The following is a 13,496-nucleotide window of genomic DNA, read 5'->3' on the forward strand; positions in this document are numbered from 1 at the left end:
AGATGTTCAGACATGTAGAGAGAGGGATTTAAATTTTTATTTTTTTTTTGTTGATATTGGACTGTGGTTTCTAAAAATTTCAACCCTAAAATTTGGGATCTAAAAAGTATTGCTAACATTGATTTTGTCCAAGGGAGTACATGGACAAAATACTCCCGCAGGGAGTAGGAAATCTTCTGGTATAAAAATTACGCACACTCATTATTTACAAGCCTTTGCGTACATACATTTTTGGCTAAATTACTTGGAGCACCCCCATTCGGGCAGGTTCCACACCGCACAGGAGGAGCGGAGACAAAACCAGAGTAACTGATGACTGAGTATGCTATCTATTTAGTCCCTCAGCAAAATGTATGCTAGGGATACTTTTTAGATCTTTGGAGATATAATCTATATAAGCCTTACAATAATATAAGCAAAAAACATTTCCAAAATAATTTATCTATGTATTAGAAAATTTTAATGCCTCAAGATTGAACAGAGAACGGTCCAATTTTTTAATGGTTAAGTCCCTAGAATAATATGAGAAAAACAAGTCCAAAATAATTTCTTTAGGTATTAGAAAAATTTAATGCCTCAAGATTTAATAGAGACCTCCAATTTTTAAGGTCTGAGTTTCATAAAATTCAAAATTCGTATTTTTTTTTTTTAAATAATCAGATAGTAACTGGTTCCCAAAATTTTTTTAAAAAAATAAAAAAATCAATGTAGCGAGGTGTTTTAGCCGATGGGGTAGATGCACAGATTGCTCCTGCAGAGTGTGCTCTTGAAAGTGATTTTGAGTGCATGTAGCGAGGATAATTGTACATGGGGAGCTCCTGCAGGTGATGTGATGCGGTCGGTAAAGAACGCTACCATTTTCATTTGAGTTGTAATGTGGTGACTCTCTCTGTGTCTCTCCTAAGAGAGAGAAAGGGAAACTATGCCGTTGATAAGGAAGGGGGAATCTCTTCACCGGAAAGCTTCTGATGCGAAATCCATGCCTGAATCTCGTTACAAAATTTGGGCCTTTCAGAGAACACAGACCGGAATCCGCCATAGCTTTGCTCTCTAAACCCTGCAAATCAAAGGCGGAATTAAAACAATTTCATGCTCAAATCATTCTTAGCAGAACCATTTCTTTCTGTGTAGACCACGGTGAACTAACCTATACAAACTTGGCTTTCTCTCGCATCGGGAGGCCGAATACATTTGTCAACAACACCATGATGAGAATCTATATAAACTCTAACAACCCATCTCAAGCCCTTCTTTTTTACCTCAAAATGAAGAGAGAGAAATCCACTGCAGATAGGTACACTTTTCCCCTTGTTCTCAAGGCATGTACCCTTTTACAGTCAAAAGACACTGGTAAAGTCCTTCATGGATGCACTCTAAAACTTGGGTTTTCCTTTGATTTATTTGTTCAGAGTGGGCTAATTAGATTCTATGCTGAATGCGGTTTTATTGATTGTTCTCGCCGTGTATTTGATGAAATTCTTGAAAGAGATATTGTTATATGGAACACTATGATTGGTGGGTACATGAAGCATGGTCTAATATCTGAGGCGATAAAATTATTTAATGAAATGCCTGCTAAAAATATTGGAAGTTTTAACACTATGCTTAGTGGGTATGCGAAATTTGGCGAATTGGAAAATGCAAAGAAAGTATTTGATCAAATGCCGGAAAGAGATGTCATTTCTTGGAATTCCATGGTAATGGGTCATGCTAAATATGGATCCTTGGATGTTGCTCGTGAAATTTTTGATCAAATTCCTCGAAGAAATGTGTCTTCATGGGCTAACCTTATATCAGGGTTGGCTCAAAGGAGCGAATTCGTAAAAGCTTTAGAAACCTTCGTTGAAATGCAAAGAGACACAGTTAGACCGAACCAAGCTATATTGGTTAGTATTCTCTCATCTTGTGCTCATTTGGGTGCTCTTGATCAAGGGATTTGGGTTCATGCCTACCTAGAAAAATGCATGACTAGTTTGGATGATATACTATGTGCTAGTCTTGTAGATATGTACTCGAAGTGTGGTTTTCTAGAGGCGGCAAACATAGTATTCAACAAAACAAATCCCAAAGGAGTCTGTGGATGGACGGCTATGATTTTGGGGCTCGCCATACATGGACAGTCAGATGATGCCCTACGCCTCTTCGATAAAATGCCGGAGGTCGGGATGAGGCCAAACGGCCGCACTTGCCTAGCTGCCTTAAGTGCTTGCGTGCATGCTGGTTTTGTTGATAAGGGGCATGAAATTCTTGATACTATGCATCGAGTTCATAACGTGAGACCGGAATTAGAACACTATACGTGTGTTATCGACCTTCTTAGTCGTGCAAACCTCTTCGACGAGGCCCAAGAGCTTGTAAGGACCATGCCATTTAAGCCTGATGCTTTTGTTTGGGGAGCTTTATTAAGCGGTTTTAGAATTCATAGAAGCTCAACTGTATCTCTGAGCCAAGACATGGGGAGGGAGATGTTGAGATTGGGTGCTAAGGATAGTGGACCTTTTGTGAGTTTGTCAAATATATATGCATCTTGTGAGAGATGGGAAGATGTAACAAGATTGAGAACCTTGATGGGTGATGTAGGAGTGAGGAAGAACCCTGGTTGTAGCTTAATTGAGGTGAATGGTGAAGTTCATGAGTTTCTAGCAGGGGAGAGATCTCACCCTCAATGTAAAGAAATATATCATTTGTTAGATGGGTTATCAAGACATATTTAGGGGAATTGGATGAAATGATACACATTCGGAACCCTCGATAAAGCATGATGAGGGGGAGATAAGCTTTGAAATTAAAAATTAGGGCCTTTCCATATTAGAAGTTGTATCGGATTGGATCATCAACCCAATGGATGAGCCATTTTCATTGTCATTGTACTGGTTGTTGAAATAAGGTTCGCTGGCCTAACGGTCCCCCTGTTATAAATTGGCCACGACTTGGCAAATTTGAACCTAATCATCCAATTTCAAATTTGTGTTTAGGGCTAGGAAATAGGAATGCGCCTCGCTGGGTACCTCTATTGTGGCCCGGGCCTCACAGATTTTTTTTTTAAAAAAAAAAGAAAAAGGAAAACTAAGGGAAGCACCAGGGCAGCCAGCCATGTTCCTAGCTTAGGCTATAGTTTTTCTAGGTCATGCCACCAAGCCTGTTACCAGCCCTTCTGCCAATTGGGTTATGGTTATACAAAGGGATGATAGAGATTGACTTTAGGAACACAAGAACAAGGCCTATTGAACGCATCTCAACCGGCCAACCCGGATCCGGATCCATTCGCCTATGGAGAAAGAGAAAGACCTGGCAGAGTGAGAAGTCAATCTTTCTGTGAAGCTTGCTTGTGCGGAGTGAGAAATCAATCAATGCCATTTGATTTGTTTTTCCTTTTCTGTTTGGTTTTTATGTTTTTTATAAAAACATATAAAAAATTGTGTCAATTTGGTTTATATGGTTATTAAAACTCCTCAGAGTTTTTGTTGAGGATTTTTCTATTATTTGCATATTCTATTCAATTATGTTTGTGTCAACATACTGAAAATGTGTGAAAAAATGAAGACTTCAACTTTCCATTAAAAAATTAGTTAAAATTATGTAAAAGTGGTTTTCAATAAATATCTGCAATTTTTCTTTCTGAAATTTAGCAGAATTTAAAGAAGTTTAACAAAATCATTGACTGTGGGAGATATGATTTCCATGATTGAGGACACATCATTAGAGGAAGCCGACCCTTTCTTTGATATATACATGATGAATATTTAATAGGAGAGAGAGAGAGAGAGAAAAAGATGGAGAGATAGTCACTCGGCATTAAGAAAGAGCTTCCCATTCTACATTAAGTCTGTCGAGTTCAATGTTCGAAAAGTCAGAGTCCGAGTAACTTGGCCCGTGCCCCAGCAACTCGGCCCATACCCTAGTCAAGTACTCACCCGAGTCCGAGTAACTCGGCCTCAGTAGGGCTGAGTATTGTAGCAGATGAAAACTATTAAAAAATAAATAAAAAATACAATAACACCCAAAAATAGGAAAAATATATTTAAAATAAAATTTAGCAAAACACAGCTAATTGTGGTTAAAAAAGACGTGATAAAATGTACTTTAAAAAATGAGTTTGTAATGGGATATTTTCAACAAAAAAAATTCAAAAAAGATGAAAAAATGGCAAAATAATTTATTGATAACCATAATACTTCCAATATTTGTTAAAACGATAGAAAACATTAATAAACGTGTTACAAATATTTTTTTTTATTTTAAAATTTTTTTATAATTATTTAAAATTTCGTTAAGATCCAACTCTAGACAACTTGAACAAGTCGAAAAACTTTTCACACATTGGTCTGGGTACATGCTTGTATGAAGTGGGAGAGAGAGAGAGTAGTATACGTCATTGAGATTAATGAAAGGTACTGTTAAAAAAAAAAAAAAAAAAAAAATTAACCATGTGGAGCAGAATGAAATGCTTTCAATTTACGGGTTGAAGTCTCTTAGTGCTTGCATGAGCGTGGGAGGGGGAGGAGGTATATGCGTGTGTGGGACGAGATATATACGTGTGTAAGTTGGGGTTGGGTTGTAAAGGCTTGGCAAAGCGGTGGGCGTAGACCGGGCCGCTCCTAACCCTAGCCCATCTCTATTCCCCATAGGGAGGCCCAGCTCCAGCCCAAGCCCATCCTTAGCCCTATAAGGGCCAGGCCGAGCCAAAAAAAATAAAACAAAAGAAAAAATAAAGATAAGATGACCGGACGGGCCTTAGCCCAAGCCCGAACCCTATCCTCGAGTTGTGGATGCCCAGCCCGCAGGCCATATTTCATGACCTAAACCTTACTTTTTTAGTTCCGGACTAACGAGGCCAAGGCATCCGGCCCATTGTTACCCTTAGTTTTCTAGTTTTGGATTGAACCGGCGGAGCCACCCAGCCCATTGACACTTAGGTTTTTAGGTCTGGACTGACCGGGCCGATCCACCAGGCCCATTACCACCCTCATATATCATCTCGTTTCTCCAAAACATAACACACTCGTTTCCATAGGCGTCATTCTAATGCTCTCTCTCCCTCTCTCTCTACGCAACCGGATGCTTCCACGTGTCACTCTCTCTCCACCCACCCAAAAAGTGTGTCTGTCATTAACCCACCCCAAGATTCTCAAGCCACACAAGCCCTAAAAATTTTACCCCTTCCCCAATTTAGTAAAACCAATTAACCTAAACAGTGCGTAAAATATCCATAATACCCTAGTCTCCAACTGTAAATGCTGGACCCCCACAAAAGCATTTCTACCCGATAATGACCGGAAATAAACCCAATATTGTAATAATTAACATTCCTTATTTTTATTGTCTTTTGGGAAATACAAGTGTTTGTTTGCCGTTGACGTGGTGGCTATTTAAGATATTAATCAAGAAGGAAGGGTTGCTTTCGGACCGTTCTGAAATTATTTGCATTTCCGATATTTGGCCCATGACAAATGGACAAAACCCCAATCGCTATTCCCCTTCCCTATAAATACAACTCCAGCCCCTTCTTCGTTTCTCTCTCTCTCCTCTCCCCAATACAATCTTTCCTACTCTCTAAACTCTCTCTCTAAACCCCCCCAATACCTTCTGATTCCGGCCATTCTTCCCTCTGATGCCTGCCCATACCCAATCTTCCGGCCAAATCCTCCGGCATATCCGCCGGATCTGAACGGAAATCCGGCTTCCAGCTTACCGATCTCGCTTATAACACTCTGTCTCTGAACCCCATCTCTCTCTCTCTCTAGAGCCCTATATCTCTTTCTCTCTCTTCAGGGCCGTTACTTTTCCATCTTTTCCCCTTTTATTTTTCCGGGTCTTGAAATAATTCTTTTTTTTTCCCGTCAAAATTACGGAAGTCATTTTTTTAATTTTCATTTCTTTGGCGGTTGCCTGCCCACCACACGATCTTGCTGACTTGGCGCCATCTCATCGAGTTCTGTCCGTACCGCAAGATGTCGAGTGACACCCGAGCGTCAAAGAAGAGGAAAACGAAGAACGGCGATTTTGACGCCGAGGTGTCAAGAAGCCAATGCGAAGCCGAGCGGGATAACCGGCTCCTGGCTTGCTATTTGGCTCACGAGTTCCTCTCTCGAGGCACTCTCTTCGGTCGCTCGTGGAGCCGAGCCGCGGGCTCGAGCCGCGCCGAGCCAAGCCATGTGAGACGTGGCGGTGATGGAGACCGTCAGATCTACGCCAACGTGGCTGAGATGATGAAATCGGACGACGTTCACCTACCCGGCATCGTCAACCCCACTCAGCTCGCTAGCTGGCTGCGATCGTGACACGTGGACGGCTACAACGCGACCGCGTGGCAGAAAACCCTTCTCCACGTGGCGTGTTTCGATTTGCTGGACTCCCCCTCTCCATGCAGCGTCGTTAGAGCGACCACCCCGAGAGCTTACGAGTACGCTCAAGTTCAGTGTACGGTCTAATACACTGTTGTGTACGGTTTGTGTAGTATTTGTTGTATCCTAGATAGCATGCAGCGCCTGTGTACCAGTGATTGGACGGTGTAGGTTTCATCGATCGTACCTTCTTATTCGGGACCCTTGCTCGAGGTAAGCTTGACGAGCTCATGCTTCTCCATTTCACGGTCCAGATTTCGTTTCATTTTTCAGGGGACGGTCGGGATTGGAGAAGGCCCATTCGCCTGGTGCGAACCTGGGTCTTCATGTGAAGTTTCATTGCTTCTGCAACGTAGGATTCATCTTTCTTGTTCTTGTTTATTTTCCATTGTTGATGCCAAGTTCAAGTTCTTGAAACTCTATGTTTCATATCTCGCGAAAATTTCATTCGAATTTCGGCTGATTTCGATCAACCTGAAAACTGATGGCAACTTTCTCTCACTTAAATACTGAGCGTTACTCTCTCTCTCTGGTAAGGAAGGATAGACATGAATCTAAATACTTCATTTCTTTGTTCTTTTTACTGTTTTCATAATCTTTACCAAGTATTTAACAAATTCATTTCTATCAATAATTGCATTCAATTATTGGATTCTCCCTATCTCGAGTACAAATGCCATTTGCACTATACTTTTAAACCAAAACTGTATCTATCATTTAACCAAAACTGTATCTATCAATCATTTAACTTCTTAATAATTTATCTTAAACAGATGTTATCGATAGTAAGTTTTTAAAATACCTAAAAAGGCTATCAAAATATCCGAGATGAACTATTACTATTTAATATTGTATTCACTTGTAACTATTCCAATTCAAGATAATGTGTTTTTCTTTATTTTTAAAGAAAATAAAAAAATATGGATAATGCGTTAAATTATTCGCAATTTGATAAATTTCTGTTATAAAAAAAACCCAGAAAATACATCGACATATGGTGTGTGGTTTTATGAGGCTGAGGCCTTAAACAATCAAAGTAAGGCATACCGTCAAAATAGTACCAAAATATAATGTTTCACTATAAAAAATCTTTATAATAGTCTGAAATTTTATTTTGTATCTCTGATTATAAAATTTAAAGGTTAAAAAATAGTATAGACTGAGCAGATCTATGAACACTTGAAAATCTTGAAAACTTACGGTCTAGATAATATATTATATAATGCATTTTTTCCAAGTCTTAAAATCTATTTTTTCTCATGTCCATACGTCAATCGAAAGTTTTTCAGCATCGATACAATTACTTCTAGTGAATTTTTAAGGCGTGCCTTAATTTGATTGTTCAGGGCATAGCCCTTATATATGCTTTTTCCATCTTTAAATATGACAAAAAATAATTAAGGCCGAGTTTGGATGTCAAAGAAATAAATATTCACATTGAAAATAAAAATACAGTTTTTTTCCTTTTCAATTGAGAAACACTATTGTTTTGTTTTATTATGTTGGTAGACTATTTGGATGTCTATTAAAATATAAGAAGAACATTTTATTTTCCAGATTTGTCTGTTTGGATGCGTTGCAATAAATTCTAAATTCGTATTTTTATTTTTACTTTTCTCATTACATAAAAAAGTTTGACCAACCTTAAAAAATCAATCGTCTATAATTTTTTTCTAAAAATTATTGTTTCAATTTTTTAAAATTTTTATTTTTGTTTTTTTGCATATTCTTGATCTCATATAGCAGTCGGAAATGGAAGAAAAATAACTAGAAATATGAAATTTAAAGAAATCGATAAGAAATCTCAAACTCAATTTACACAATTTCATAATTTAATTATATCAATTCCTCTCTCTCGATCTACAGTTTATTCCTATAAATGTAGGAGACAGAGAAAATGAGAAGAACCCAAAAAGCAGGAGCAAGGAGAAGTTCAATATTATTATTAAAGAGAGTAACTTGATGGATAGGCAAAAGAGGTGAGACATACTTTACAAACCTTCATCCGCAAATGTTTTAAACCTTCATCTGCAAATGTTTCAGACCTTCTTCTGCAAATGTTTTATTAGTAAAGAGGGCAACTTGATGGATTGGCCAAAGAAGTGAGACATGTTATACAAAACCTTCATCCTCAAATGTTTAGAGGTTGTAAAACATCTCCCTATGCACACTCAGAAGACCACTCCATTAAATTTAGATAGAGACTCAATGTTACATAAAAAACTTCACTCTCAAGACCTGAAGAATCACGATTACTAGATATACCGAGAGAATCGCAGTTCACCTGAAGAATCACGATTACAAGATATATCGAGAGAATCGCAATTCCTAGATATATCGAGTAATATCTTGAATTTCTAAAGAGAGTAAGAGAAGGGAATCTAGGAGTACAATCGCTCTCCACTAACCCCGTCGAAATGCTAAGGAGAGCTCTATGAAATTAGCGACAGGGCTTTTTAGAGAGAGAAAGATGGAAATGTTCATTTTCTTACAAAGAGAAAAAGTCGAACTAGTATCGGGAGATGGGATCTTCATAGTTGAAGATGAGAGAAAGAAAGAGCTATGGTTCATTCTTTTAGAGAGAGAAAAAGTGGAACTAGTATGGGAAATGAGATCTTCATAGTTGAAGATGAGAGAAAGAAAGAGCTATGAGACTTGCTTGAGAGTGGGAAAGATGCTTAAGAGTGGAGATAGGCTTTTGTAAATTATAGTTGAAGATGAGAGAAGGAAAGAGCTATAAAAACCTGCTTGAGAGTGGGAAGGATGCTTGAGAGTGATGAGAGGTTTTTGTAAATTTTATAAGTGCAACTCAGAGCGGGAAGGCCTAGGAGAAAGGCGAGAAGAGGAAAGAAAAAAAATCTACATAGTTGAAGATGAAAGAAGATTGTGAGATGTGGAAAGATAGGCTTTTGTAAGTGTGACTCAAAGCGAGAAAGTTTGGGAGAATGGCTTAAGAGGGAAGCGAAAAAAATATGGCATAGCGTCATAATTTGTTTTGTTGAAAATAAAATTTAATGAAACGGTTTCATTTGCTATCTCAATCTTTTTTTCTTGTCATTGTAAAATATTATAATTTTGGTACATCCAAACTAGCCCTAAATGATATAAAAAATCACAAAAATTTTGTAAAATACCCGCCACGATCACGTAGTGTCTACTAATGTTCAAAAAAAACGATCACGTAGTGTTACCATGTGCAATGTAATACACCATATGTGCATGGCATAGCATTTGACAAAAAATAAAAAAAAACCTTGATCAACGGTCAGCGGTAAGCGGTTGATCACCCATTGTTCGTGATGGCGGACGTTGTGCGTTCACTTGCATTCGTTCCGCCACGCATGCCTTACATATGCAAAAGCATTTCTTTTGCGTCCATCACCATGCATGTACATGTATTAATTCATAACGCTCAATAAAAAAACGTACTGGCCTCTTTGGATAGGGAATGTGTAAAATGAGACTATTTATCTTTGATACAAGGTTATCACAATAATCTTGACTATTGAAAGTGGACTTGGATGGTTGCAATTATTCATTTGACCAACCTCAAACTTCTAAAGAAATGTTTTCAAAATTCGTGACACTTCTGATCTATCAAATTTCACATCAAGTGGTTGTAAAAAATTGTGACCACCTTGTACTAAAGGTAAATAGTCTCATTATATGAATGGATAACACGTGATTGTGTGTGCCATTCATTTTTACGATTAGTTCATTAGGGAAAGATCTTTAATTTGTAATAGGAATAGAGCTCGAGACATCATTTTGTGGCGCTCTATCATGTTAACCACTTAGCTTTGTATCAATTCCTATCATGGATGGTGGGTGTTCGTGTGGATTGCATAAATTGTTAGAAATAAATTATTAGAAAATGTATTTGTGTATATTTCGACCTTAAGCTTCATGGAAGATGTATTATTGAGCTTATCAAATATGTAAACAAAAGCTTCAATTTATAAAGTTACAAAGTTGTGTGCTACTATAAAAACTAACGTATGTAATGAACGACTTTCCTAATATGGGTACATATAAAAGGAGGAAAAATATTGATCCAAAAAATATGTGTGCTACTATAGAAACTAACATATGTAATGGACCACCTTCCTAATATGGGTAGGTATAAAAGGAGAAAAAATATTGTTCCAAAAAATAAGTGCAGGTTTCTATAACAACGCAAGAACAGAAGCAGAAACCGACAGCTCGAATGGAGCAGTATCGCATAACAGCAAATCAACCTGCATCCGGAACAAATAGGATCGAGTAAACTTGATCATCACACATGATGGAGTAACGGACAACTCCATCATCCAATAAGATTGAGTGACGGAAAACTTAATCATTAAACATTGGCATCCGGAATAGATAGGATCGAGTAAACTCAATCATTAAACATGATCAAGTAACGAAAAACTTGATCATCAACCAGAAGTGAGATGTTTGATCATCAAATAGGAGGCACTCGGAATAGCCAACAGAAATCAGTAGCGGATCAACAAGCACAGTTGAATCTTTCATTTGAAGTTGAGAACAGTAAGATCCAAAACAAATCAGAGAGTCGAAAAGATGACTCGGTAGCTATTTGGCATATGGTTCAGATCGGTCGTTTTCAAAGGCCATTTTCAGATGTGGATTTAGCGGCGGGTTTCAGATGCAGATGCAGCTCACCAAGGATCCGATATCACAAAGAAGCCCGGTAGCAAAGGGTTCTATGGCACCAAAGAATGTGACAGTAGTCACATCTATGAAGTACTGGTTGGCTTGCACAACAGCAATAGAGAACTCCCCAGTTGAATGGGTTCAGAGCTCTTTCTTCCATAGAAGAGGGTCTGGCTGGCTACTCTCCCCTTTAATGGAGGTGCCCTGTTTCTTGGCCTTGAAGCAAAACATCCCTCATCCCATCAATCGACAGTTTTACAGAGAGAAACCGCCTCACAAGCGAGAAGTAGTTTTGTGGGGACAAATTAGGAGGAGCCAAACACACAGAACAGTTGCTTCACAGATAGCAAATAAAAAAAAAGCCAGCTATTTCAGCGGAAGCGTCAAAAGGTTTCTTCGTTTCTCTCTCTAGAAGGTGGAGGAGAAACCAGAGAAACACGCAGTCTCTCTTTAGAGTTTAAAGGTATGGGTTCGGATTAAATCAGGCGAACAAATTTCAGTCAAAGAAAAGAAAGGTGCAGTGGTATCGACCACCGGAAAACTGTTGGCAACCTGTCGAATCGACTGCCTTACTGCTCTCTCTCGGAAAAAAAAAAAAAACTTTCTTGCCTAACCGAGCATGACCAAACTGATAGACCGAAGCTGAAGGACCAAAGAGAGTACCAAACAATAAATTTATTTCAAATAACTGAAGGAAGTTACGTACTGCAGAATCCACAGGTTTAGTGGTGGGTTGAAGGCTACGAAATTTTTTACGGGAACAAAATCCATTCATGGAAAAGAATTTAATATCATGGTGAGTTTTTTTTTTCGTGAAGAGTCAATCAAATTAGATTTAGAAATTTTTGGCCAAAAGGATTCCAGCGGTATGAGGGTTTGGAAACAAGACGGAACTTTAAAAAAAAATCAAAACGGACCCTTGGTGAGAGAAGGCGTGAGAGGAAACGGATAATAGGAGACTAGAAAAAATTCCAGATGTGTCCGCACCAGATTTTTGCATGGACAACCCATCCAAATCTGAAAAATATGTGAAGGGTCTTCCTCCGGAAAATACTCTAGTTTCCTATTACAATTATTGAAAAATACTTGGCTCTGATACGATGTTAGAAAATGTATTTCTGTATATTGGGTTTTAAGCCCCCGATAGAAGATGTATTATTGAACTTATCAAATATGTAAACAAAAGCGTCAATTTATATGATTACAAAGTTGCGTACTACTATAAAAACTAACATATATAATGAACCACTTTCTTAATATGGATACACATAAAAAGTAGGAAAATATTGTTCCAAAAAATAAATTTGGGTTTTCATATTTCCACATAAATGTGTATGTATCCATGATGCTTTCCACATGGATGTGCATATATACATTTACATTCATGTGTACCAGATTGGCACAAAGCTTCAAACAAGTGCAGCATAACATTCGTTTTCCTCTCTATTTCTTTTAACATCATTGTAGAGGGAATCAAAGATCTCAATTTACATTAGAATGTTTATTTTTAAAAGGGATTGTATATAATTAGACTATTTACCCTTCATACAAGGAGATCACAATTACATATAACTATTTGATATGAAATATGATAGCTTGAGTGTGTCACAAAGTTCTAAATTTTTTTTTTTGAAATTTGAACTTGGTTAATGAAATAAATCCATCCACCCAATTTCAAATCTAAGAGTCAAGATTAATTATGACCATCTTGTATCAAAAGTAAATGTTCTCATTGTACTTAAGTACTTCTACAAAAAAATTCTTCCAAAATACCCAAGTTGCCCTTCTTTGATGTTGGGTATTATGAATTTCATAAAGTTGACCCACCCTGCAAAGTAGGGTTATGCTCCCATCATTTGCTTTGGGCCACCTTGCTAGTTCAAGGTTCCCAGCTCTAAACATTAACAATTTGGGAATTCTACGAAAGTGAAATGAAAATTGAAAAATAAAACCCCTGATTTTAATCTTTTGACACCCTAAATGACCATTAAAAACTAACTCTTTTTTTCTGTTTTTTTTTTTTTTTTGGTAACTTAGCTTTATGGCTATGCATCGCCAGCGATAGTCTTTTGAATCTCATACCTTTCTTGTGCACAAAAGGCTTCCCAACTTGGGTTCTTTACCTTCACTAGGATAAAAGTCCAGAAGAAAAAATTTAGATTTATGATATATTATAAGCTGTCAAATTGGTTTAAGAAGGGTGAGGATTTTAAATTTTCTCTTAACCCCATTCCATGCTTGGGTAAACGAGTTGGGTTGATTTAAATAGGTAGTCAATGTAAAACTTTGTTAAAAATTTCTCTTTTTTTTCTGCATCACTCCAATTAAGTGAAAAAAGATTTTGATGATAATGATGATAAGTTGTCAAATTTCATCGCTAATGGGTACGGTTGGTTGGGACCTCCTTATACTTTAGCTAATTGTCATGTAGTGTCCCTTTTGACAGGGTTTTCTCTTTTAGCATTCTTATAGTGTAGACCATCAGATGTGGCA

The 13,496-nt window shown here is 37.6% G+C and overlaps 1 protein-coding gene across 1 annotated transcript; it reads left to right on the plus strand.

The window, feature by feature from the left end:
- Positions 1–263: 263 nt before the first annotated feature.
- LOC105421667 (pentatricopeptide repeat-containing protein At3g29230-like) lies at positions 264–3,482 on the plus strand. Its single transcript, XM_011629885.3, has one exon. The coding sequence runs from the start codon at positions 969–971 to the stop codon at positions 2,712–2,714; it is 1,746 nt and encodes a 581-aa protein (XP_011628187.3). The 5' UTR covers positions 264–968; the 3' UTR covers positions 2,715–3,482.
- The last annotated feature ends 10,014 nt before the right edge of the window (positions 3,483–13,496 follow it).

This window comes from Amborella trichopoda, chromosome 7 (genome assembly GCF_054954075.1).
Source record: "Amborella trichopoda isolate Santa Cruz 75 chromosome 7, AtrichopodaSantaCruz75HAP2 v2.0, whole genome shotgun sequence".
Lineage (NCBI taxonomy): Eukaryota > Viridiplantae > Streptophyta > Magnoliopsida > Amborellales > Amborellaceae > Amborella > Amborella trichopoda.